Source organism: Schistocerca piceifrons, chromosome 3 (genome assembly GCF_021461385.2).
Source record: "Schistocerca piceifrons isolate TAMUIC-IGC-003096 chromosome 3, iqSchPice1.1, whole genome shotgun sequence".
Lineage (NCBI taxonomy): Eukaryota > Metazoa > Arthropoda > Insecta > Orthoptera > Acrididae > Schistocerca > Schistocerca piceifrons.
In genome coordinates this window covers 426,427,881-426,454,950 of record NC_060140.1, presented here as the reverse complement: position 1 = coordinate 426,454,950, position 27,070 = coordinate 426,427,881, and the positions used below count along the sequence as shown (strand labels likewise).

The 27,070-nt window shown below is 44.7% G+C and overlaps 1 protein-coding gene across 1 annotated transcript in view; it reads right to left on the bottom strand.

The window, feature by feature from the left end:
* Positions 1–2,808: 2,808 nt before the first annotated feature.
* LOC124788714 overlaps positions 2,809–27,070 on the bottom strand; it is a 321,758-nt gene continuing 297,496 nt past the window's right edge. Inside the window, exons 8-9 of the mRNA XM_047255991.1 lie at positions 7,697–7,705; positions 2,809–2,906 (exon numbers count right to left, since the gene is read on the bottom strand). Of these exons, the coding sequence (XP_047111947.1) occupies positions 2,809–2,906; positions 7,697–7,705 (107 nt within the window). The remainder of the gene's footprint in view (positions 2,907–7,696; positions 7,706–27,070) is intronic.

Genomic DNA, 27,070 nt, shown 5'->3' with positions numbered 1-27,070 from the left:
ATTTAACATGTAAAAATTATTTTGTTATGTTTTTGAACTTCCACAGCTATGAGTGTGAATCCTGAATCCATCCTGGTCATGCTGACAAAGTTTTATGAATTTATCTGTAAAAGTATAGACAATGGAAATTAAAATGTCCTGTGGTGCCTCTGCTGCTCCAATTCGGACGTCCTACATCCCTTAAGGTCACGCGTCGTGATACATGATCTCCGGAGCGAAAAAACTGCCCATACAGTGTCAACAACTCGGTCTAGTACTTATCCCTGTATTCTTACCACATATGTGCCAGTTCAGTCTGTTGACGATCTAGGGGTGAAGCAGGATTGTGTTAGATGTTCATCTTCGGCTGGATTTCTCATAGTATTGGGACGGAGGAATGGAGCTGTGTCTTACACAAAGATTTGCAGTGTTTCACAATGTTCATTGTTTGTGTAAGGGCAGCCACCCAAAAGTTCTTATTGTGCGACAAAGTCTTAACTTGTACAGAACTTGTAACTGGTGTTCATATTAACGCTTTGCAGATTTGAGAAAAGCTGGTTTTCCAAATTTCGGGCACACATATGATTTACGGAAATGTATTAGATCTTTCGTTTCATTTACTTCCTCAGTTGTTGGAAATACTGTGATATTGACTTTTCAAGGATTATGTTACAGATCGTTACATCTTCCATGAAGCATTCCTATCTGAGGCCTACTTGAACAGTCAGAAACTTTTACTTCCAAAACTAAATTGCTTCTGAAAGGAAAACGTTAACAGGTATCGTCAACGACCTCATCACTTATTCCACGAGGTAAAACAAAGTCATAGTTATATAATAATGTAAGAACAACAACAACAACAACAGCAGCAATAATAATAATAATAATAGGTCTCTCCGTAGTCTTTCTTTTATGGAACGTATGATTTTGTAAGCAGATTTAGCGTGAAGTACACGGCACCAAGTGTTTTTGCGTTACTCGTGCCAAATGGCTTTTATTCTATCATCTGCGGTCGGAGCAGAGAATTTAATCGAAAGGAAAAGAGTGAAACAAAAAATGGTTAGAAGTGTGGAGAAAGAAAAGAAATACAGTTCTTACTGCTTCGTGATTTAAGGGAAACTATATGATCTGGGAACGAAGTTATAAAACATGTTGTACTGCGTCTCTGTTTGTTTAGGCTTTATCGACATGCCAAGCACCTTCTTTTGAAAAACACACATCGATACACAGTACTCGTGTCCCTGACAGATGCCCAATCGCAGTGGATTACTAAAAAGAGATAAAAGAGCGGACCCAGTTTCTGGGTTGGCGACGGGGGTGCAACCCAGTTCCGCGATAAATGACGAGATAATTGTGGGTTTCACCACAAATGTCTCTGTATGCGCTTGCTTTTGGTCAACACCCATTACATGTTCTGGTTATCTTCGAACTGACACTGACCTCACAGGTCTGTGTGCGTGGTGGAACAGGATACGAGCTGGGTTTGCGAGGATATTTCTTCTGTTCGAAGGCAGCTGCCATTCCGCGGTCCTCGCTGGTTACGTCCTTTCAGAGATACCTAAGAAGCACCTAGGACGTAACTGACAGTTTAAATTTGTCAGTTCTCTTTCCTCCTTCTTTCGAAACTCTACACAAAGTTCTCCTGCATAACTTCCTTTACTATCAGTATTGAGAGAACGATAATGCCCAACATCTTACCTATAACGTGTACAGGTTAGTTAAAAATGTAATTTTCCCTCTTCACCTGAGTGGGCACTATTATACAGCTTCCTCATCGGTTAAAACCACGTGCCGCATGGTGGCTGGGAAGACTTGGTTACTGATCTAGTCCCTTGCAACACTCAGTTTAACTAGCAAACTTCAAAACTGAAAATTCAGCTTCAGATTATATCACTGATTCTGGAAGCCCTTCACGCAGAGATGAAGGTGCTAAGAGGGTCCCGTTAGTTGTTGTTGGGAGTCTTCAGTCCGATAATGACTTGATGCGGCTCTCAGTGCCAGTCTGCTCTGTTTAAGGCTCTTTAACTCTGAAAACTACTGCAACCTGAATCTATCTGAACTTGCTTACTATAGGCAAGCCTTCGTCTCCCTCTAAAATTTTTACCTTCCCGCACTTACTTTCATTATAAAACTGCCAATTTCTTGATGGCACTGGATGCATCCTATGAAGTAAAATCGTATTTCAGTGGAGCTGTGTCATCAATTACTGTTCTCTTTCACCTGATTCAGTACTCCTAGATTAGTAATCTGATCTACCTTTCTAATAGTCAGCAATTTTCTGAACCATCACATTTCAAAAGCTTCTATACATTTCTCCTCTGAACTATTTTTTGCCAACATATCACTTTCGTAAAAAGCTACAATCCAGAAAATAACTACAAAAAATAGCAACTTATAAATATATGTTCAAAGATAACAGATTTCTTTGTATAAAAAACGCTGTTGCCAGTCTGCATCTCACATCCTTTCTACTTCTGCTATAGACAGTTATTTTAGTGCCTCAATTTCTTACCTAACTCCCTCTGCATTACGTTACCCTCCACTTTCATATTGTAGCTTCTTTTCAAGGCGCTATCCATTCCTTTCAGCTGATCTTCCAAGTCTTTTGCCACTTCATACACAGTTAAAATGTGTCGGCAGGTTACAAAGTTTTTATTTCTTCTCCTTCAATTATAATTTCTGTTCGTATGTCTCCTTTTTGTAAATCTGTAAATGCTATACAATGTGTTGAAATCCCCCCTTCCTCCATTCCCTTCCTGGACAAATTAAGATGCCGTATTTTCACATTTCTCAGAAATAAGAAATGTGAGGAAACGCAATGATTAGAAATTAGTCAGAATACAGTACAAAGAGTAAAGTGGTGCTGCGGTACTCACTGCGGTGCGCCTTGTCGGCTGGGTCCCTCCTCAGCACCACGCGGCGCTTGGCTCCTGGCCGGGGACCTGAAACAGGAACAGGCCATAACTGTCAGCAGAGTGTCGCTTATGTAGTCCAACAACAGAGGCAGGAACTAAATATCTGAAATCACAAATTCTATTAGTGAACTCCAGTTCGTAGCAGACGTCCATGCGTTCATGGTTTCATTTTGTTGAGGGGGAGATTATAACTTTTCCACCCCGCAAAACACCCATTCCTCCTCTCTCCCCCTCCCCCCCCCCCAAAACTCACTACACACACACACACACACACACACTCTCTCTCTCTCTCTCTCTGTCACTCACACACACACACACACACACACACACACACACACACACACACACACGATTAATGAGCCACAGATGCCTACGGTTGTAATAGTAATAACTACACTGGTGTCCAAAATTAAAGCAAAAAAATGCCATTTCCCCGTCCTGTGTCTAATTCACGATATTATCATTTAAAACTGTCAACAGATGTCGTTACGATTGCGTGCTGCACGGAAGATGGCATTTCGATCAACGGACAACCATGCCAGCAATGACGTCAGTTCACTTGTCGAACGGGGTAGTGTTTACAGGGTAGTCCCACAGCCACAATCGCTGTGTACACAGTCACAAAGAATGGTTCAAATGACTCTGAGCACCATGGGACTTAACATCTGAGGTCATCAGTCCCCTAGAACTTAGAACTACTTAAACCTAACTAACCTAAGGACATCACACAAATCCATGCCCGAGGCAGGATTCGAACCTGCGACTGTAGCGGTCGCGCGGTTCCAGACTGAAGCGCCTAGAACCGCTCGGCCACTTCGGCCGGCGTACGCAGTCACAGACGGTTGCAGTAGGGCACAGAGAAGACGCCTACAGACTCTCTGTTGTGGAGGGCCATAGGAAGAATGGAAGCAGGAGAGTCGAAAACTGATGTGGCCCAAAGGCTTAACGTTTCTCGGGTGAGGCGACAGTTTATAGAGACCGAAACTGTACTCAGGAGACCACTGCAGGGTCCACCATGTACGATTTTAGAAAAATTGGACCGTTATTTGGCTGTAAGGGCACGACGGTACTACCTTACTACTGCACTGCAACTGGCACCTGACCTCGCAGCATTTCCTGGACGTATTTGTCTAGGAATACTGTGTACACAAGGATTCTGCACAGTGGCCTTTATTGTAGAAGTCTGGCGTGTTTCCACAGAAGGGAACGTTTAGAGTGGAGCCGCCAATATGCCACCTGGATGGTCGAACGATGGGCCAATGTTCTTTCCACAGATGAGTCATGATTTGGTGTGGAGAGTGATTCTCAACAGATTCGCATTTGGAGGGAATGTGGAACACGATTTCGGGACCCAAACATTTTGGAAAGAGATTGATATTGAGGAGGATCCCTAACTGTGTGGGCAGGGATTATGTTGACCACTCGAACACGTCTCTATGAAATCGTACGAGTGAATCAGCAAGATTTAACTGCTGTCAGGTACCGTGAGATCTTGGGATCTCATGTGTATACTCCGTATTGATGAACGATAGTGCTCGACCTCATAGAGCGCGGGTGGTTGACGTTTTTTTTGGAAAGGGAATATTTGGCGCGTATGGCGTGGGCTGTTCGCTCTGCCGATTTGAAACCCATAGAGCATGTCTGAGGTGCAGTAGGAAGACGGGTTGCCAAACGGCACCAACCACTCTCCAAGATTTGCGAGCAGCTCTCCGGGAAAAATGGGCGTTACTGCCTCATCATGAGTTTGACCATTCATAGCATGCTTCGTCGTTGTCAGGCCTGTCACAACCAATACTGAGCACCTTAACCAGTTGTCAGATTGTGTGTGCAAATCCGTTAAGTTGCAGGAAAATGAAGAGCATTTTTGTCTACCTTTATGCATGCTGCAGTTGATTACATTCTGTATTCATTACACTGTTTCTGGTTTACTATCACCTGTTTATATTGGTTTGCTGCAAAATAAACGTATCCCTGCAAAATTTCTGTTTGTTGCGTTACGTTTGGATAACAGTGTATATAAAATATTTTAACATACATAGGTGCTTTCACATTACATTTAATATGTTGTATAGATTTAGAACAGTGCAAGTGTTGTTCTCTATGTTTCCAAGTCTAGTTTTTACCAACGACTGTTCCTGTTCTTTCAGACGCCATTACTTTCTTTCTACTTCTTCTTCCTCTCATTTTAACTATTTCCTACTTTACCTTGTTTCTTTTTTTTTTTTTAGTTTGACTACACATTCTTTCTATTTGCGTTTTTGCCACACTCCAATATTAATCTTATTCTCCCGGCATTTACCATTTTACAGTTTACTGTATCTGTTGGATAACTTATTTATTTTATTTAAATATAATACATTGATGGATTTTATATATTTAGTTTCTCCGTTTGTTGATATTCGGAGTTACACTAGGCTATCTTCCTTTTTCCCTCTGTGCTTATTATACCGCACTGTGCAGCGATCTCTACTTCCTTTCGCGCTAATTTCCTAGCTGACGCAGCTATATCTACACTGATAAGCCAGAACATTATGACCTCAGACTTACTATCGATACAAACCCATACAGGCGACAACAGCATCACACGGCAAGAAATTACTGCTAGTTAGACATGCGCACGGTGCAGGAGCAGGCTGTACGCGGGAAGAGAAGGGAAGGTGTCTGATGTATCTGAGTTTGGCCAAGGGCAGATTGTGATGGGCAGGAGGCTCGGCACGACTTGTCGGGCGTTCGAGGAGTGCTGTGGTGAGTGTCTTCAAAAAGTGGCGAAACCAAAGTGAAACCACCTCCAGAAATCGTGGGATTTGGGGGGGGGGGGGGAGGGAGGGGGCCAAGGCTCATTACAGATGTCGGACGATGTAGGGTGGGAAACTGGTTAAACAGGAAAAAATGGTTCAAATGGCTCTAAGCACTATGGGACTTAACATCTGAGGTCATCAGTCCCCTAGAACTTAGAACTACTTAAGCCTAATTAACCAAAGGACTTCACACACATCCATGCCCGAGGCAGGATTCGAACCTGCGACCGTAGCGGTCGCACGGTTCCAGACTGAAGCGCCTAGAACTGCTCGGCCACAGCGGCCGGCCCGTGAATAATAGCAAACGGTGTTCAATTATAGATGTAGTGCAACAAGCATCCACCGCCACAGACATGTTAGAGTTAAGATGTAGATATTGCATGCAAATGTATATATGTACGCAGTATCTGCCAGCAAAGTTCTCAACACGTAAAACAGGACAGGCGGCGAACTGTAGCAGAATTAACACCAGACTTTAATTCTGGTCAGAGTACAAGTGTGTCTCATCACATGCCTGTATACACGACGCACCGAACACTTCAACGACGGGCCTCCACAGGCGACGACCCATGCAAGATCATCGGGACTGGACTTTGGCGCAATGGTAGAGCGTTGTATGGTCTGATGAATCACGATACCTTCTTCATCATGCGAATCCTTCGTCTTCGGGGCAAAAGCTCCTTGACTGCACTGCGGGACGGAGACAAGCTGGTAACGGCTCCTTTGTGCCCTGGGAAACACCCACATGGGTGTCTAAGGGTCCAGTGGAGCTCGTGCAAGGCACAATGATGCCCAAGGAGTATCGTACACTGGTTGCAGACCCCGTACACCTCCTCATGAAGATCATGTTTCCCGAATGTAGTGGTATCTTTCAACAAGATAATGCGCTATGTCACAAGCCCAGAAGTGTAATTTAGGGTTCGAGGAACAGAGTGGCGAGTTCCAAGTGATGTGCTAGCCACCCGAACTCGCCAGACCTGGACCGGACTGAACACATCCAGGATGTGATTGAAGGTGACGTTAGAGCTCATCGCTCCCCTCCTAGGAATTTACGGGAATTAGGTGACTTATGTGCGCAGATGTGGTGCCAACTCCCCCTAGCGATCCACTAAGCTCTCATTGCTCCCTTGCCATGAAGCGTCGCCGCTGTTATCCCTGACAAAGGTAGAAATGCCGGCTGTTAGGTGGTGGTCATAATGTTCTGGCTGATCAATACATGTTATTTATGTATCATTTACCAGAGTGGAAGGACACTACTTTCCGTGGAAGCCGCGTATTTGTTTCTAAGCCGTTCTATTTTTGCAGCTCCCAAATGACATTTGTTTAATTTTTTCCTAGGATCTTCTGTTCCGATGTTACTTCCGATGAGACACATGCCATTGCCATTAATTGTGGTGTGACGTATGCCCCTGGCATTAATTTTAACATCAGTCCCCACCTCTTTTACGACGTTATGCTTTTATATCGTTTTGTTAGAAATGAATATAACCATGCCAGATATGTATAACTATGTGCTCACAGTGTACTTTTAGATTATATGATGAAGCCCTACCGAAACGAAACACGTAATAATTAAATTACCAAATCTGCAACATTCGACTGTTTTTTACAATCCCATTAATAATAAAGTGTTTAATTACAGTAAAATATGTTGTTGCTGCCGTCTTCAGTGCGGAGACTGTTGGGATGCAACTCTCAGCAGTAGTATTTGTTGTGCAGAGTATCTTCATCTCTGTATAACTGCTGCAACTCTGCAACTGTCATCCATTTGAACATACTTAAAGTATTCATGCCTAGCTTTTTGTTTACAATTTGTACCACTACCCCAGACCCTCTCCGCTCCCACTCTCCCTCTCCCTCTCTCTCTCTTTCTCTCTCTCTCTCTCTCTCTCTCCCTCCCTCCCTCCCTCCCTCTCTCTCTCTCTCTCTCTCTCTCTCTCTCTCTTCCACAAACAAACACACACACACACACACACACACACACACACACACACACACACACACACCCGCAAACTTCCGTCCGATACCAAATTGACTATTCGTTGATGCATCAGGATGTGTTCTGTCAACCGATCCCTTCTTTTAGTCAAGCTATCCCAAGCGCTGCATACCCCCCTCCCAATTCGTCAGTTAGATTCAACACTTCCTCATTAGTTACTTGATCTACCCATCCTACTCATCTACTCTTCAGTATTTTACTCCAGCAAAATTCTTCGAACTCCTATTAGCTACATGTGTGAACTGCTTATCCTAGAAGCTCCATTTCCGTACAAAGCTACACCCCAGACAAGTACCTTCTATAAGCACTTCCTAACTCTTAAATTTATATATTTCTAGTTTTTCTGAAGCGATTTTCTTGCTATGGCTTGTGTGCCTAATTCCCTCAGCATTTAATTCGGCTATATTCGATTGCCCTTCTTTTACTTTTGTCTTATAATCATTTTTAATAGCTATTCCAAGACTTTTGCTGTTTGCGAAAGAATTAAAATGTCATTCACAAACCTCAAATTTTTTATTTCTCTTCTTGCATTTTGGTTCTCTTTTAATTCTTGTTTAATATGCACAACTAAAATGTATCAAAGGTTAAAGATAACAGTAATGATGTGTTTACATCAAAGTTTAATACTTCAGCATCCGAAAAATTACAATTCAGAAAAATACACCACTTGAAAAGATGCATTCAAATATTGAGTAATACATGTGTCATGCAGTTAATTAAAAATAATACAAGCAATAGACTTTCACAACTTGTAGAATGTCATCATTTACCCAGTCTAAATAGTAATATGCAATACCGGTATCAGTACTTCATTTAGCACTACGATTAGAATGCATGCCTGGAGATTACGGCTATACGAACAGATAAGTTAGGAGACAATTCTTGGAGGTGTATAAAGAGGAGCATAGATCCGAGGCTTTTATTCCTTATGCTGGGGTTGTGTCGTTCAAGAATGGAAGAATGTTATGGAGATTTAACATTATGAATGTGTTCCATCATCCTCTTACGATTAGGGTACCACTCGGCTCTGTCAAAGTTGATTTCGGACATGGGAAGCGTGGTGTATACAAAACTCAGTATCAAACTGGAAAGAAGTACATCGCCGATTTGATTCGCACAATTCGGGACAGGTGGATGGAAAATTCCCAACACAAGGGGCTACAACATTCTGTAAAATTGGTAGCAGTGGAACATTGTTTAAATGATGAATATGGGATGAAGTTTGACGAGACTCAGGTAGATGCGGGTAATTCCGGATTCTGAAACAGTGGTTATAGAGAGGTAACTGAAGTTAGGTTAACAGACAATTTGGATAATAAAGACAATGGTTTTCCTCTTAGAAGGACGTGGAATCCTGTATTGTCTCGAAAGGTACCACGTCCTTCTTTGGTGCGGCTAGCCCGACAGTCTGAAGATAGTCATTGAGTGCGATGTATCGTTAGCACCATTGTTCTACTAGGGGCAGCGCTACTATGGCGGTCTTGGGGGCAGCAACCGTGGTGGGCGACGCATGCTCCGTGTACATTATGAAGCCAGTAGAGACGACGATTGCAGCTTTGGCATCAGTTTTCCGCGCGACCCGGCAGCAGCCATATTCCTAAACGTGGCGGACAGATGGGTCGCCGAAATATCGAGTCACGTTGATTTCAGGAGCCTGGAGGAGACTTAAAGAACCATTACACTGGAAAGCTTACCAGCAGAAATCCAAAGAGATTTAGGAGACAGTATGAGCAGCCGTCTTAAGTTGTTTGCATATGATGCTGTCGTTTATCGTCTACTAAAGTCCTCAGAAGATCAAAACAAATCGCAAAACAATTGAGAAAAGATATTTGCCTGGGGTAAAAATTGGGAATTGACCATAAATAATGAAAAGTGAGAGGTCATCCACATGAGTACTAAAAGGACTCCATTAATCGTCGGTTACACGATAAATCTGTCAAATTGAAGGACCGTAAATTCAACTAAATACCTAGGAGTAACAATTACGAATAACTTAAATTGGGAAGAACACATAGAAAATTGTTGTGGGGGGAAGGCAAGTCAAAGATTGGGTTTTATTGGCAGCAGACTTAGAAAAATGTACACTGGACTCGCATTCGGGAGGACGACGGTTCAATCCCGTCTCCAGCCATCCTGATTTGGATTTTCCGTGATTTCCCTAAATCGTTTAAGGCAAATGCCGGGATGGTTCCTTTGAAAGGGCACGGCCGATTTCCTTCCCAATCCTTCCCTAACCCGAGCTTGCGCTCCGTCTCTAATGACCTCGTTGTCGACCGGACGTTAAACACTAACCACCACCACCACTTAGAAAAATGTAACAGATCATCTAAAGGGACTTCATACACTAAACTTGTCCGTCCTCTTTTGGAGTACTGCTGCGCGATCTAGGATCCTTAGCAGATAGGGTTAACGGAGTATATCGAGAAAGGTTAAAGAAGAGCAGCTCGTATTGTATTATCGCGAAACAGGGGAGAGTGTCAGGATTTGGAGTGGATGTCATTAAAACAAAGGCGTTTTCCGTTGCGGGGGAATCTTCTCACGAAATTTCAATCACCAACTTTCTCGTCCGAACGCGAAAACATTTTGTTGACGCCGACCTACATAGGGAGAAACGATCACCATAATAAAACCAAGGGAAATAGGAGGTAGCACGGAAATACATAGGTGTTCGTTTTTTCTGAGCGCTGTTCGAGACTGGAGTAATAGAGAATTATTGCAAAGGTGGTTCGATGAACCCTCTGCCAGGAACTAAACTGTGACCTACAGAGAATCCGTGTGGATGTATGTAGATGTAGATGTATGAATGAGTGTAAACGCATATTATCTGTGGGCCACTCCAGGTCACAGTCCCTAAACGTTTCATATATAAGAGGGAAGCATGAGTGGGACGACACGTTTGGAAGCAGCTTGCAGAAGTTGCGGGAAACAGAGAGCGCCGCGAGGCCGTCTCTAAGTGGAGGCAGTGTGCGAGCTGATACACAAAAGTGATGATCCACACACTATGCAACCATTCTGGGATAAAGGACGAATCCGCTATGATGTCACTGACTTTCAGGGATGATGAAGAGAGATAGTTGTATCAATTTAAAGCAACAGACCCCAGTCATGGAGCGATCAAGTTGAAAGCTATAAACGGCTATCTTACTTATACCTGTGACAGATTGTAAGGGAAGGAACAGAAAAAAGAACTGCGGGAGAATATTAACTTGGAAGTAGGAATGAGAGAGGAAAAAAACTAATTAGTTTTCCAATACGTTTTACATTGTAACAGCTAATACCCAGTTTAAGAATCACAATTAGAGGAGATATACCTGGAAAAGAGACGGAGACAACGAAAGATTCCAGCTGTGTTTCATCGTGGTCAGATACAGTTTCCAAAACCAGATATCGGATTGTAAAGCGTGTCCAGGAGCATATATAGACTCGGATCACAGTGTAGTAATGGTGAAGAGTAGATCAAAGTCCAAGAGAATCGTCTGAGAAAAAAAATCACTGTGGAATGATGTGGCATACTGAAGGACTGAGAAATGATGAGACGTGTTTGTTGTTCGCTAAGAATGTGGATACTGCGATAAGGAATACCAGAGTGGGCAAGATACCAGAGAAGGCAGGTCAGTTGAAGGGGATTTAACGTCTCTGAAAAGGACAATTACCTATTTTGGAAAGATGAATATTGGTACAAAGAAGCTAACTGTGAAGAAATCTTGTTTAACCGAATAAACACGAAGTACAAATTACTCAGGGAATGAAAGGAATACATAAATAAAGCACTTACGAATGAAATAAACAAAAAGTTCATAGGAGCCAAGACAAAATGGCAGCAAGAAAAAATTGAGAAAACGAAAAAGAAATGATCTTTGGAAGTACTGACTTAGCATATAGAAAAGTCATAAAGGTGAGGGTGCTAACATTAAGAGGGCAATGCGAATACCATTGTTAAACGCAGAGGAGAGAACAGATAGGCAGAAAGAGTACATTGAAGGCCTCTAGGAGGGAGAAGATTTGTCGGATGACGTGATAGAAGAAGAAACTGGATTCGATGTGGAACAAATAGGGGATCCAGTATTAGAAACAGATTTGAAAAGAGCTTTGGAAGACTTAAGGTCAAATAACACAGAAGGAATAAATAACATTCGATCAGAATTTCTAAAATCATTGGGAGACGTTGCGACCAGACGACTGTTGATGTTAATGTGCAGAATCTATAAGACTGGCGACATACCATCAAACTTCCGGAAAAACATCAACCGTACAATTCCGAAAACAGCAAGGGCACATAAGCAGATAAATGCCGAAACTACCGCACAGGATCCAACTTGCTTACAACGTGCTTACAAGAAGACCATACAGAAGAATGGAAACGAAAATCGAGTATATAAATCGAGGATCTGTTAGACGATCACTTTTACTTTGGTTAGTCCTGACGTTGATCTTCGTCATGAAAGCAGGATTGGAGAAAAATCAGGATACGTTCAAAGAATTTTTCGAGCTAGAAAAAAATGGTCGACATTGTGAAATGGTGAAATTAGTCCGAAATTCTGAGAAAAATAGGAGTAAGCAGATGATGGGTAATTTGCAATGTGCACAAGAACCAAAAGGGACGGAACAACTAAACTGAAAGATCAAAAACGAACTGCTCGGGTTAAAAAGGGGGTAAGACAAGGACGTAGTCTTCCTCCCCTAAGGTGCAATCTATACAACGAAGAAGCTATGACGGAAATAAAAGAAAGGTTCAAGAGGAGGATTAAAAGTCAGGATGAAAGGATGTCGGTGATAAGATTCGATGACGACTTTGCAATCCTCAGTGAAAGTCAAGAAGAATTAAAGAGCCTGCTGTATAGAGGAAACAGTCTAAGGAGTATATACTGAAGCGCAAAAAAAAAAACACCACTGTTGTAAGCATGCGTATTAAAATACAGAGATATTAAGCAAGCAGAATACGGTGCTGCGGTCGGCAGCGCCTATATAAGACAACAAGTGTCTGGCGCAGTTGTTAGATCGGTTACTGTTGCTACAATGGTAGGTTATCAAGGTTTACCTTAGTTTCAACGTGGTGTTATAGTCGACACATGAGCGATGGGACACATCATCTCCGAGTTAGCGTTGATGTGGGGATTTTTCCGTACGACCATTTCGCGAGAGTACCGTGAATATAAGGAATCTGGTAAAACATCATATCTCCGACATCAATGCGGCCGGATAAAAGATCCTGCAAAAACGGAAGCAACGATGACTGAAGAGAGTCGTTCAACGTTACAGAAGTTCAAACCAAGTGTCAGCGTGCGAACCATTCAGCGAAGCAACATTGATATTTGCTTTCGGAGCCGAAGACCCACTCGTGTACCCTTGATGACTGCACGACACAAAGCTTTACGCCTCGATTTTGGCCGTCAGCACCGAAATTAGACTGTTGATGACTGGAAACATGTTTCCTGTTCGGACGAACCTCGTTTCAAGTTGTATCGAGTGGATGACGTGTACGGGTATGGAAGCAACGTCATGAATCCATTGACCGTGCATGTCAGCAGGGGACTGTTCAAGCTGTTGGAGGCTCTGTAATGTTGTGGGGAGTGTGCAGTGGGAATGATACGGGACCCCTGATACGTCTAGATACGACTCTGACAGGTGACACGTACGTAAGCGTCCTGTCCGATCACCTGTATCCATTAATGCATTCCGACGGACTTGGGCAATTGCAGCAGGAGAACGCGACACCCCACACGTCCGGAATTTCTGCAGAGTGGCCCAAGAACACTCTCTTCTGAGTTTAAAAACTTCCGCTGGCCACCAAACTCTCCTCACATGAACATTATTGAGCACGTCTGGAATACTTTGCAGCGTGCTGTTCAGAAGAGATCTTTACCCCCTCTCATTCTTACGGATTTATGGGCAACCCTGCAAGATTAATGGTGTCAGTTCTCTCCCGCACTATTTCAGACATTAGTCGAGTCCTTACCCTGTCGTATTGAGACACTTCTGCGTGCTCGCAGGTGTACCAGTTTCTTTGGCTCTTCAGTGTACGCCAGCCGAAGTGGCCATGCGGTTCTAGGCGCTGCAGCGCCTAGAACCGCGAGACCGCTACGGTCGCAGGTTCGAATCCTGCCTCTGGCATGGATGTGTGTGATGTCCTTAGGTTAGTGAGGTTTAACTAGTTCTAAGTTCTAGGGGACTAATGACCTTAGAAGTTGAGCCCCATAGTGCTCAGAGCCATTTGAACCATTTTTCTTCAGTGTAGGATAATGACTGAGAGTAAACCAGAAAAAGGAAAAAGTAATGAGAAGTAGCAGAAATGAGAACAGCGAGGCACTTAATATCAATCTTGACCCCGGAGTAGACGAAGTTAAGGAATCCTGCTAACTTGGAAGCAAAATTACGTATGATGGACGAAGTAAAGACGTAAAAAGCAGGCTAACACAGACAAAAGGGCGTTCCTGCGAAGAAAGTCTCTTGGTATCGAACATAGGCCTTAATTTGAGGAAAAATTTCTTTTGGAGGATAGCATTGTATGTTAGTGAAGCATCAAGAGTGGGAACGCGATAACAGAAGAGAATCGAAGCATTTGAGATGTGGTGCTACAGCAGGATGTTGAAAATTGGGTGGACGTATGCGGTAAGGTATGCCCATCTTTATTGGATACTATTCGTATTTTGTTCTCGTCCTTACTACTTCCTGCAAAAATTACGTAAAGCAAAGATCTTACAGTAGAAGATGTTCACTGTCAGAGGTATCAGAACGATTTTTCGACTCGGTCTTCTCCCGGCTAGGAATCTGTACCTCGCACTGATACATTAACCCTTCTCCATCATCCCTGGAAGTTTGTAACATCATCATGGAATAAACCCGTATATAAAACCACTACACTCAATACAAGAAAATGATTATTCTATAAATAGGAAAATCAATTTATGGAGTGACAGATATGCATCGAGCAACCGATATTTTGCCATGGAGAGCCAGAGCATGAGACTACACTTAGATAAAATAAACATGCTGCTGATTAATAGTCGAATTCAGCTACTAGTTTTCATTTAGATTAAATGTGAGACTTCTGTGTATAATCACTTTTTATTAGTCGAATTTATCTTCCTATGTAGTTATTGTTGTTTTCTACTGTTTTTCTCATTTATATGATGATAGTAGGACTTATATTGACAGAAGACGATTACAATAAAAAAAAATCGGGTAAATTAACACCACTTCAGAAACAAATGATAAGATAGACACCGTAAATGGGAGTTTAAATAAATTTGTGTTATGAAATTACAGTGACTACACGAGTAAGTGCTACAGTTGTAGCTATATATACAAAAATTCAATATAAACATTGTTTGTGTGGACAGCGAGTTCTAAGATGGTACAATCGGTTTCGGTTAAGCTAGCAGTCATTTACCAGGTCTAAAACAGACAGAAAAACAGGCACGAGTAATGCTCAGAAGAAAACTAAGTGAATTGCTATAGCAATGATGGCAGAATATTACAAAAACTGCAATGTCTAAAACAAACGATTCAACAGATTTTTAAACAAACAATACTTAAGGTCTCTGTGCATAAAATTGGACCTAAACTTGACAAATTCCTGAATTCAGGTGTGCACAAAACGAATTGCAGTGTCTGTGATCAGAAGGGATGGTCGTTTAAAACATGTTTTAAACAGATTTTGGTACACATATTGTAGAAAGCAAGCACTCCACAACAAACATACAACAGAACATTAAACTGCTGCATGCAGAAACTAAAGAATGATTGCTCGATGTGCAAGAGGAAATTGAAATCATCAGTAGAATACATTTTAAACAAACAATGCAATCTCAAACAGAATGATTATTTTAACATTTTGAGAAACTACTCTAGTGGTCTGGTAGTTTGTTGTCGTGAGTTGGAATGTGATACAATGACGTGTAGAAAGAAGTGTGATTAGCCGGCCGTTGTGGCCGAGCGGTTCTAGGTGCTTCAGTCTGGAACCGCGCGACTGCTACGGTCGTAGGTTCGAATCCTGCCTCGGGCATGGATGTGTGTGATGTCCTTAGATTAGTTAGGTTTAAGTAGTTCTAAGTTCTAGGGGACTGATGACCTCAGATGTTAAGTCCCATAGTGTTCAGAGCCATTTGAACGATTTTTGAAGTGTGATTCTGACGCTTACTGTCTTGTGAGGAGACGGATAACGATGAGACTTCTTCCGCATGGCCATTCTGCTCTCGCTCACGGTACGTCGGCGACTGGGGGAAACGACAGGATACAGTGCACCTACTAAAGCGGCTCCCTGTGCCTGCTACTAGCGCAAAACGCATATGGGGACTTCTGGCAATACGGCCTAGGTTCGCTGCCAGTAGACTTGGAGCACCGCAAATTTATCTATCCCTCACCTCGCTGTCTTATTGGGCGACTTAAAGTCTTCCACATTTGATTTAGTTCCGTTCAAAACATAAGCTGTCTTCATAGCATTGTCTTTCTAATTACGACTACGTGTATGCTGCACTCCTTGATTCACATTGGAGATATACTGCATTACTAGTAACCTGTTTGACTTTATCTCGCATGCGTAATATTGTGAGGAATCAATGATTCCTTATTTGTTTTCGTTTCACATGAAGCATAAGCTGAATTTGTCGCATAGGATTCTGTGGACATTTGTTACTGCCTAAGAATCCACTTGTGAATTGCCGCGGCGTCTCCTTTATATACTGACCGTGGTTCACTGCGCGAGCACGAACATAACTGCCCTCTAGCGACAGGCACAGCAGCGCACCGGTGGTGAAACAACTAAGCTTTGTCGCCATGTGTTGACGTCAACGTATTATTTTTAATTTAATGACAAATACTTTGAACGAAGTATTGACCCCGTGGTCTAGGGTCAGTCTGCCGCCGGCAGTGCTGCGAGGCGGTCACGCGCCAGAGCGCTGCGGGCGAGGCGCGCACGGTGTGTTTGTGTTTACTTCGGCCGCTGTAAGTGCCGTTTTCCTTCTAGACCACCATGGCGCACAACTATCGGAAGAAGACATTACGTTTCAACTTTTGTTCCGACTTCGCCCGACACAAGGCCCTGGAGGTAGAACGGTTTATACGCGATGAAGTTAAAATACCACCAACGGATCTAATTGGTATCCACTTGTCCATAGTTAGCAGTACCGTCTACGTCAAAATGATCAACGATGCGGCGTGCGACAAGGTGCTTCAAGAGGCAAAACGTGGACTGCGCTTCTGTCATTCCGACGGCAACGTCGGACCCGTTACCGTCGATCACGCAGGTCTCGGCACACGGACGATAAGGATCTTCGAACTGCCGTTCGAACTACCTGCGGACGTCATCATCGAGGCGCTCCGTCCCTATGGCAACGTTCTGGAACATGTTGCCGAACGATGGGTCCAATTTCAGACCTATCCAGTTTTAAACGGTGTCAGACAGGTCCACATCGAGTTGCAGAAACACGTGCCTTCCTATCTACGTATCGGAGGCTGCCGTGCCATTATAATGTACGACGGCCAACCTCGGACCTGTTCCGGTTGCGGGAAAGAAGGTCACCTACGGTCTGAATGCATTCAACGACGTGTCGCGCAGCTCCCGTTGTCGGAAGCGTCCGTCACACCCACGATGACCGCCCTGCCGGTCACTTACGCAGCGGCTCTTGCCACGTCTACAGTTTCGTCCAGTCCGTCGCCCGGTCCTTCCGATCGGCACGTCCCACCGTCCCAGTCACCAACGGACGGTACAGACGTCCCACCTGACAACCTTGCCGCCGAACAGGCTCCCGCACCGGACGCTGAGGAGACCAGTACATCTTCACAACACCTGTTTGACAATTTCATTGTACCCACCGACGCCTTCGAACCAGGTCGACGCTCCTCCTTGCCGTCATCCGACACTGAGGAACACGTGCGCAAACAACGCTCGCCACGTAGGCGCAAACGCCGTCGCCGTTCCCCCACGGGCTCTCAGAGCGTTGCCACCCGCGACGACGAAGACGACACCCAAGCAGCCGACATTTCCACGCAGAGGTCGGCGGACAACTTTCACGATGAACAAGACGTTTCGCAGGACGGGACCACTATGGAGGTCACCACGCACAGTGTAACGATCGGTGCGCCGGTTGAGACGCCTGCCTCCCTGCCGACAACTCCGGATCTCTCTCACCACGACGCAATTCCCATGGACATTGGACAGACCCACGGCACAGGAGCATGGGCCGACGACTTTGAGGAAGGTACGCCCCTTCCTCCGGATGAGTTACCTCCGCCGGACGAGGCTACCTGTTAACATCAAAAGCGAGGCATTGCAGCTGATGGGACAGGACTTCCTGTCGGTGCCCTCCTCTTACTTCCCTTGGTGATGGTAGATGCGCGTCCACCACCAATGAAACAAACATACCGGTTTGCCACACTGAACATCAACATGATCGGCACTGCACCCAAGCTGCAACTCCTATGTGACATGCTTCGGGCCTCTGACGTCGACGTCGCCCTTCTTCAGGAAGTACGCGTTGCCACACTACCACCAGTCTACGGCTACGACTCATACACGTCCACATGTGATCAATCAGGGGGTGGAGTGGCTTTCTACATACGCGAAGGAATCCCACTCACGGACACGACAATCCTTCCCTGTGGAAGAGGCATGGCTGTTACCATCTTCGACACGCGCGTCATCAATATCTACGCTCCGTCTGGCTCCACGAACCGTCGGCAGCGGTCCACTTTCTTCGGACATGATGTGGCGCCCCTGTTTTCTGGACGCTATGATCGCCTTATCATGGGAGGCGATTTCAACTGTGTCCTCCATCCGCAGGACCAAGTACCTGGTTATTCGCCATGCCCGGCGCTGCTCACCTTAATCGAAGATTTTCATCTAGTGGACGTTTGGGAGAAAATTCATGGCAATACCCCCGGTTTTACCCATTATACAGCACATTCTGCGAGCAGACTGGACCGGTTTTATGTCTCTGCTCACCTCGGCAATGAAGTCGCCCAAGCTGAACGATGGCCCCTTGCATTTTCGGACCATTGCGCCGTCATTTGCTCCCTGGCTCTGCCACCTCAGTCAGTGTGGCGCAGCAGAGGTTACTGGAAGCTTAATACCTCCCTCCTTACTGATCCACACTGCCGACAATGTATTGCCACTACATGGGCGTCTTGCGAAAGACGCCTTCCGCAGTACACATCCACGTTCCATTGGTGGCTCAAATGTGCCAAACCTGCGATCAGAAAGGCCTCCATACAATGTGGCAAGGAAGCAGCAGCATGGCATCGCGACACCACAAATTTTCACTACGCCGCCCTCCGTGAGCTCGATGCGCTCCCTCCATCACCTGACACCCACAGGGAACGACAACGTACTAAAGCTCGTCTCCTCTCTCTTCAACGTGCACGACTGCATGGTGTCGTGGTGCGTTCCCGACGACAAGACCTCCTCCACGACGAAACCCCATCCACAATCCATGCCGCATCCGACCATAGTCGTCGACGTCGGCTTTTCGTCCCCAACATCACGACCTCCGATGGTGTTCACCACACAACACAGGCGGCGGTCGTGTCCGCCTTTGCTGAACATTATCGCCAATTTTATGATGATGAACCGATGGTGACGCCCATTCCTGATGATCTCCGTCCTTCCCCTGATCGGACTCTCACCGTAGCGGAGTCAACGTCCATGATGTCTGCAATCACCGCAGAAGAGGTGGTAGATGCGATCAACAAAGGGGCCAAGATCAAATCACCCGGACCAGATGGTCTCCCAGTGGAGTTTTACCGGGCGTTCACCACGTTAATGCTTCCTCGCTGGACGGAAATGATTCAGGAACTCTTTACTCCGTCCTTCCCAATTCCACCTGAATTCGTCACTGGCATTCTTCTACCTGTGCCTAAACCGAAGGGAGGGTCTCATGTCCCTGCATATCGCCCCCTTACACTACTGAATGCAGACTATAAAATCTATGCACGCCTCTTAGCAGCGCGCATACGCACCGTCTTACCTACGGTCTTTTCACCTGAGCAGACTGCACGTGGTTGTGGGGCCACCTTACAAACAGCCCTAGGAGAATGCACTGGCGTCGGTTTGTCGCCTTCGTCCGGCACTGGTATCCGTCGATTTCACGAGTGCCTTTGATCGCGTTCGACACCCATTCCTCCTCATGGTGGCGACACGTATGGGGTTCCCTTTGCTTTTTGTCGATGCCATTCGCCGGTTACTCCTTCCCGCGGTCTCGATGGTACAAGTCAATGGGAGGCTTGTAGGACCGATTCCTATACGCCGCTCTGTGCGTCAAGGATGCCCTATGTCTACTTTACTATATGCCATTGCACTTGAGCCCCTCATCACTGGACTTACCTCTAGACTGCAGGGCCTCACTTTGCGTGACCACACCTTTCACTGTAGGGCTTATGCGGACGATCTCCTCTTTCTCACCTGCTCCTCCACGGAACTCAATGACGCCATCCAATGGATCCACCAGTATGGACGTCTTTCTGGTAGCATTCTTAATGTCCGTAAATCGACTATGATGCACGTTGGGCGCGGCCTCCCGGCTATGGTGCCGACCCCACTCCCAGTTAGTGCCACCCTTCGTTACTTGGGTATCGAATTTACGAGCTCCACACACCGCACAGTGGCCCTGGCTTACCGGCGGCTTTTGCAGTCGATTCGGCACCATGTTCGCGGTCAAGTGCACCGTAACTTAAACCAACTCCAACGTGTGTCCTATGTCAACATGTATGTCGCCCCTAAACTAGTACACGTCGCCCAGATCCTCCCAATGCCGTTACTCCTTGGCCGCCGCATCCAATCAGCCTTTGGATATTTCGTGTCAGCAGGGGCACTTTTCAAAGTCCGCTACAGCACTCTAACACTGCCTCCTGCAAAAGGTGGCCTCGGACTCGTCAACGTGCAGGCACGCTCTTCTGCACTCTTTGTCCACACTCTGTTGCGGCACTGGCAGGGGCCGGTCCCGTCCTTAACACGCAGTCTCTTAGACCTCCTCCGACCAGCTTCTCTCGATCCACCGATCAATGTGGCACCTATTTCTCCATTATTGTACTACGTCGCGAATTGTTTCATAGAACTCAGCTACGTTCGGGCCGATCTTCCAGTCACCCGTCCTCCCCGTACAAAAGATTATTATCGTTTGTTTATGCTGTCCAACCCTTGCGACCCCATGGTGCTACAGCATCCTGACATTAACTGGCGCACGGTTTGGGGGTGTGTGCATGCACCCTTTTTACCGTCGTTTGTGTCTGCACTCTGGTATGTTTTAGTCTATGGAAAATTCCCGACTAATAGTCGACTTTATCGCATAGGACTGGCCACCTCCCCACTCTGCCCTGACTGTCAGCTCGAAGACACCGACGAGCACCGTCTTACGTGCCCCCTGAAACAAAACGTATGGCTCCTCATCCAACGAATCGTGGGCTTTTACCTCCGTGCCCCGCCAACGACGGTAACCCCGGATTTCCTGTTGTTGCCCCAGACATTTCACTACCCTCTTGCTAAGCACCATACCCTAATCTGGTTTCGAGGACAGGCTTTAGAATATCTCTTTCGGAGTGGTCCGCATACAGTCCTTGACTTCTGGTACAAAGTTGTGACCGCGCATAGCACCCTCACCCGAAAACCATCTTACCGACAAACTTTTGCCGGTTATCTCCGCAGCGTCTTCCTTGACCCCCCTCAAAGTTGGGGTGTACCATGCCTACCTGTCACATGATGCAACACCCTTATCCACGTTCTCATGCATCGACCAAAAACAAACATAATTTTTTTTTTTTTTAAAGGAAGAAGACAGAATATGTTATATTTTGTTGTATTTAATGTTTTTTCTTTTTTAATATTTTTTTTTGTTTAACTAACAGTCATTTGTTTATTTTTAAATGGTACCTTGAAGAACTCTTGCATAGTGAATATATATGTACTTTTAGTTTGTTCAATACAAATTTTTAAACAAAAAAAAAAAGGAAAGACAGGATACGTTCTAATTTGTTGTATTTCATGTTATTCTAGTAAAAAAAAAAAAAAAAAAAAAAAAGGGTTGCGTCTTTGATTCATAATCAAAACGTCTTCGGTCCCCGGTTCGATCCCCGCCAACGCCTATATTTTGATAAATAATCAGCATTGGCGGCCGAAGACTTCCGGCATAAGAAGTCAGCCTCATTCTGCCAACGGCCTTGTCAAAGAGAGCGGAGGAGCGGATAGAAGTTCAGGGCACTCTCTTGTCCAAGGGGTGGGAAATTGCCCCTAAAGGCGGAAGAATCAGCAATGATCAACAACATGAGGATGCAGAAGGCAATGGAAACCACTGCATTAAAGACACGTAACGTGTATCCACAGGACATGTGACCTGTATTTGAAGAAGTGTCATGATGATCTCTCCATTGGCAAAAGATTCCGGAATAGTCCCCCATTCGGATCTTCGGGAGGGGACTGCCAAGGGGGACGTTACCATGAGAAAAAGATGGAATAATCAACGGAAGGATAACGTTCTACGAGTCGAAGCGTGGAATGTCAGAAGCTTGAACGTGGTAGGGAAACTAGAAAATCTGAAAATGGAAATGCAAAGGCTTAATCTAGGTATAGTAGCGGTCAGTGATGTCAAGTGGAAGGAAGACAAGGATTTCTGGTCAGATGAGTATCGGGTAATATCAACAGCAGCATAAAATGGTATAACAGGTGTAGGATTCGTTATGAATAGGAAGGTAGGGCAGAAGGTGTGTTACTGTGAACAGTTCAGTGACCGGGTTGTTCTAATCAGAATCGACAGCAGACCAACACCGACAACGATAGTTCAGGTATACATGCTGACGTCGCAAGCTGAAGATGAACAGATAGGGAAAGTGTATGAGGATATTGAAAGGGTAATGCAGTATGTAAAGGGGGACGAAAATCTAATAGTCATGGGCGACTGGAATGCAGTTGTAGGGGAAGGAGTAGAAGAAAAGGTTACAGGAGAATATGGGCTTGGGACAAGGAATGAAAGAGGAGAAAGACTAATTGAGTTCTGTAACAAGTTTCAGCTAGTAATAGCGAATACCCTGTTCAAGAATCACAAGAGGAGGAGGTATACTTGGAAAAGACCGGGAGATACGGGAAGATTTCAATTAGAATACATCATGGTCAGACAGAGATTCCGAAATCAGATACTGGATTGTAAGGCGTACCCAAGAGCAGATATAGACTCAGATCACAATATAGTAGTGATGAAGAGTAGGCTGAAGTTCAAGACATTAGTCAGGAAGAATCAATACGCAAAGAAATGGGATACGGAAGTACTAAGGAATGACGAGATACGTATGAAGTTCTCTAACGCTATAGATACAGCAATAAGGAATAGCGCAGTAGGCAGTACAGTTGAAGAGGAATGGACATCTCTAAAACGGGCCATCACAGAAGTTGGGAAAGAAAACACAGGTACAAAGAAGGTAGCTGCGAAGAAACCATGGGTAACAGAAGAAATACTTCAGTTGATTGATCAAAGGAGGAAGTACAAACATGTTCTGGGAAAATCAGGAATACAGAAATACAAGTCGCTGAGGAATTAAATAAATAGGAAGTGCAGGGAAGCTAAGACGAAATGGCTGCAGGAAAAATGTGAAGACATCGAAAAAGATTTGATTGTCGGAAGGACAGACTCAGCATACAGGAAAGTCAAAACAACCTTTGGTGACATTAAAAGCAACGGTGGTAACATTAAGAGTGCAACGGGAATTCCACTGTTAAATGCAGAGGAGAGCAGATAGGTGGAAAGAATACATTGAAAGCCTCTATGAGGGTGAAGATTTGTCTGATGTGATAGAAGAAGAAACAGGAGTCGATTTAGAAGAGATAGGGGATCCAGTATTAGAATCGGAATTTCTAAGAGCTTTGGAGGACTTACGGTCAAATAAGGCAGAAGGGATAGATAACAATCCATGAGAAATTCTAAAATCATTGGGGGAAGTGGCAACAAAACGACTATTCACGTTGGTGTGTAGAATATATGAGTCTTGCGATATACCATCTGACTTTCGGAAAAGCATCATCCACACAATTCCGAAGACGGCAAGAGCTGACAAGTGCGAGAATTATAGCACAATCAGCTTAACAGCTCATGCATCGAAGCTGCTTACAAGAATAATATACAGAATAATGGAAAAGAAAATTGAGAATGCACTAGGTGACGATCAGTTTGGCTTTAGGAAAAGTAAAGGGACGAGAGAGGCAATTCTGACGTTACGGCTAATAATGGAAGCAAGGCTAAAGAAAAATCAAGACACTTTCATAGGATTTGTCGACCTGGAAAAAGCGTTCGACAATATAAAATGGTGCAAGCTGTTCGAGATTCTGAAAAAAGTAGGGGTAAGCTATATTGAGAGACGGGTCATATACAATATGTACAACAACCAAGAGGGAATAATAAGAGTGTACGATCAAGAACGAAGTGCTCGTATTAAGAAGGGTGTAAGACAAGGCTGTAGCCTTTCGCCCCTACTCTTCAATCTGTACATCGAGGAAGCAATGATGGAAATAAAAGAAAGGTTCAGGAGTGGAATTAAAATACAAGGTGAAAGGATATCAATGATACGATTCGCTGATGACATTGCCATCCTGAGTGAAAGTGAAGAAGAATTAAATGATCTGCTGAACGGAATGAACAGTCTAATGAGTACACAGTATGGGTTGAGAGTAAATCGGAGGAAGACGAAGGTAATGAGAAGTAGTAGAAATGAGAACAGCGAGAAACTTAACATCAGATTGATGGTTACCAAGTCAATGAAGTTAAGGAATTCTGCTACCTAGGCAGTAAAATAACCAATGACGGACGGAGCAAGGAGGACATCAAAAGCAGACTCGCTATGGAAAAAAGGCATTTCTGGCCAAGAGAAGTCTACTAATATCAAATACCGGCCTTAATTTGAGGAAGAAATTTCTGAGGATGTACGTCTGGGGTACAGCACTGTATGGTAGTGAAACATGGATTGTGGGAAAACCGGAACAGAAGAGAATCGAAGCATTTGAGATGTGGTGCTATAGACGAATGTTGAAAATTGGGTGGACTGATAAGGTAAGGAATGAGGAGGTTCTACGCAGAATCGGAGAGGAAAGGAATATGTGGAAAACACTGATAAGGAGAAAGGACAGGATGATAGGACATCTGCTAAGACATGAGGGAATGACTTCCATGGTACTAGATGGGGGCTGTAGAGGGCAAAAACTTTAGAGGAAGACAGAGATTGGAATACGTCAAGCAAATAATTGAGGACGTAGGTTGCAAGTGCTACTCTGAGATGAAGAGGTTAGCACAGGAAAGAAATTCGTGGCGCGCCGCATAACCAAAAAAAAAACTTTGAACAAACTGACGGAGTGGCTATGGGGAGTCCATTATCCCCCACAGTCGCCATGAGAACATGACACTGAAGACGGCGTTCTTAAAACCAACTTGTTTCTGGAGATACTTCGACGATACGTTTATGGTATGGCCACATGTGAGGGATGATTTTGATCGTTTCCTAGATCGAATCGGTTCACGCGTCTCTGAGCACTATGGGACTTAACATCTGAGGTCATCAGTCGCCTAGAACTTAGAACTACTTAAACCTAACTAACCTAAGGACATAACACACATCCGTGCCAGAGGCAGGACTCGAACTTGCGACAGTAGCGGTAGCGTGGTTCCAGACTGAGCGCCTAGAACCGCTCGGCCACTAAGGCCGGCGTTTCGTAGATCATTTCAGTTTTCTGCATCCCAATATTAAGTTCACAATGGAAGTTGAAAAGGATGTAAAACTTCCGTTTTTAATGTCTTAGTGTACAGGAGCAATGATGGGACATTAGTTCATAGTGTTTATCGTAAGCCAATGCATACGGACTGATATCTTCATGCATCAAGCTGTCATCCACCGTATCAACCGAAAGGGGTCCTACGTAGTTTGGTAAAAAGAGCTTACGCCATCTCGGATGCAGGTAGTTTGACACAAGAACTGGACAGTCTGAAAGCTGTGTTCAAGCAGAATGGTTATACTGAAAATCAGATCCGTCGTGCTCTACAGTTTGGACCTTCACGGGAACCAACAGATGATACAACAAGTCGGTGACATTCCCGCCTTTTGTGGGGAGCATAACCTCAATAATAGGTAGTAGTTTAAAGAAATTTGATATTAAAAGTGTATTCCGTCCGCCAGCTAAGACCATATCTTTGCTGAGCTCAGTGAAGGATGATTTGGGTTTGAGAAAGCCCGGGGTCTACAAGATTCCCTGCCATTGCGGAAAGTCTACATTGGACAAACGATTAACACGGTCTAGGATCGTTGTGTGGAACATCATTGCCACACGCGTGTATTTCAGCCAGGAAAAATCTGCATTGGCGGAACATTGTCTTATTGAAGGACATAAATGATGTACGATGAGACACAAGTGGTTGCCCCTAATTCGCGGTATTGGGACTGTGTAGTGAAAGAAGCCATTGAAACCCGGCTACCTGGCAATATTAATCGTATAAACAGAGATAAGGAGTATCCTTTAAGTAAGAATTGAAACCTGTTCTGTTGGACATTAAGGAACAACAATTCTTGTGTCGGTCTTCAAAAGCTGTCTATAGTGTTTGATATCGATTCATTGTTTCCGCGAGCTTTCACCAACGGAGCGCTGTGTGCCTGTCGCTAGAACGCAGTTATGTTCGCGCACGCGAGGTGGACCCACGGTCGGTGTATGAAGGAGCCACTGCGTCGTGTTTGATTTCAGTTCCGGCGAGATAGTGCGACGGCCTACTCACCTGAAGATGGCGGCCAGGCGGACTTCTGAAATATTGTGTCCAGATGAGTTTCGGCTGGAGACCCGATCTATATCTACATGCTTTCAGCTGCCTCCATCCGGAGCAGCTAAATGGAGTACTTAACATCTTGATATACAGAGCACATATGATCTCCGACGAACAGAACATATCAACGGACTTGGAACACTGGAAACTGTGTTCCGCAAGAACGGGTGCGGCAACCGCCAAATCCAAAGGGCCTTTCGGCAACAGAAGTTCGGTAGAGACCAAGATGAAGAACAATTGCGTTTCTACCTTTTGCAGGCAACTTGTCGTCCAATACAGGGAGACTACTGAGGCAAAACTAGATCGACACAGCCTTCCAACCACCGGCTATTATGCGCGCCTGGCTAGGAACGGTGGAAGACGATTTAGGCCTCAAGAAAGCGGTCGTATACAAAATTCTTGCAGCTGAGGCAAATCCTATATCAGACAATCATTTCATTTGGTGGAAGATCGATGCAAAGAAGACCAACGCTACGCCCGCCTAGGCCAACCAAACCAATGTGCCCTATTAGAACATTGCATAAACACTGAACACATAGCGAATTATGACGAGACAAAAGTACTGGCCTCCACAAATAACTACTGGGAACGCATCTCCAAAGTGAC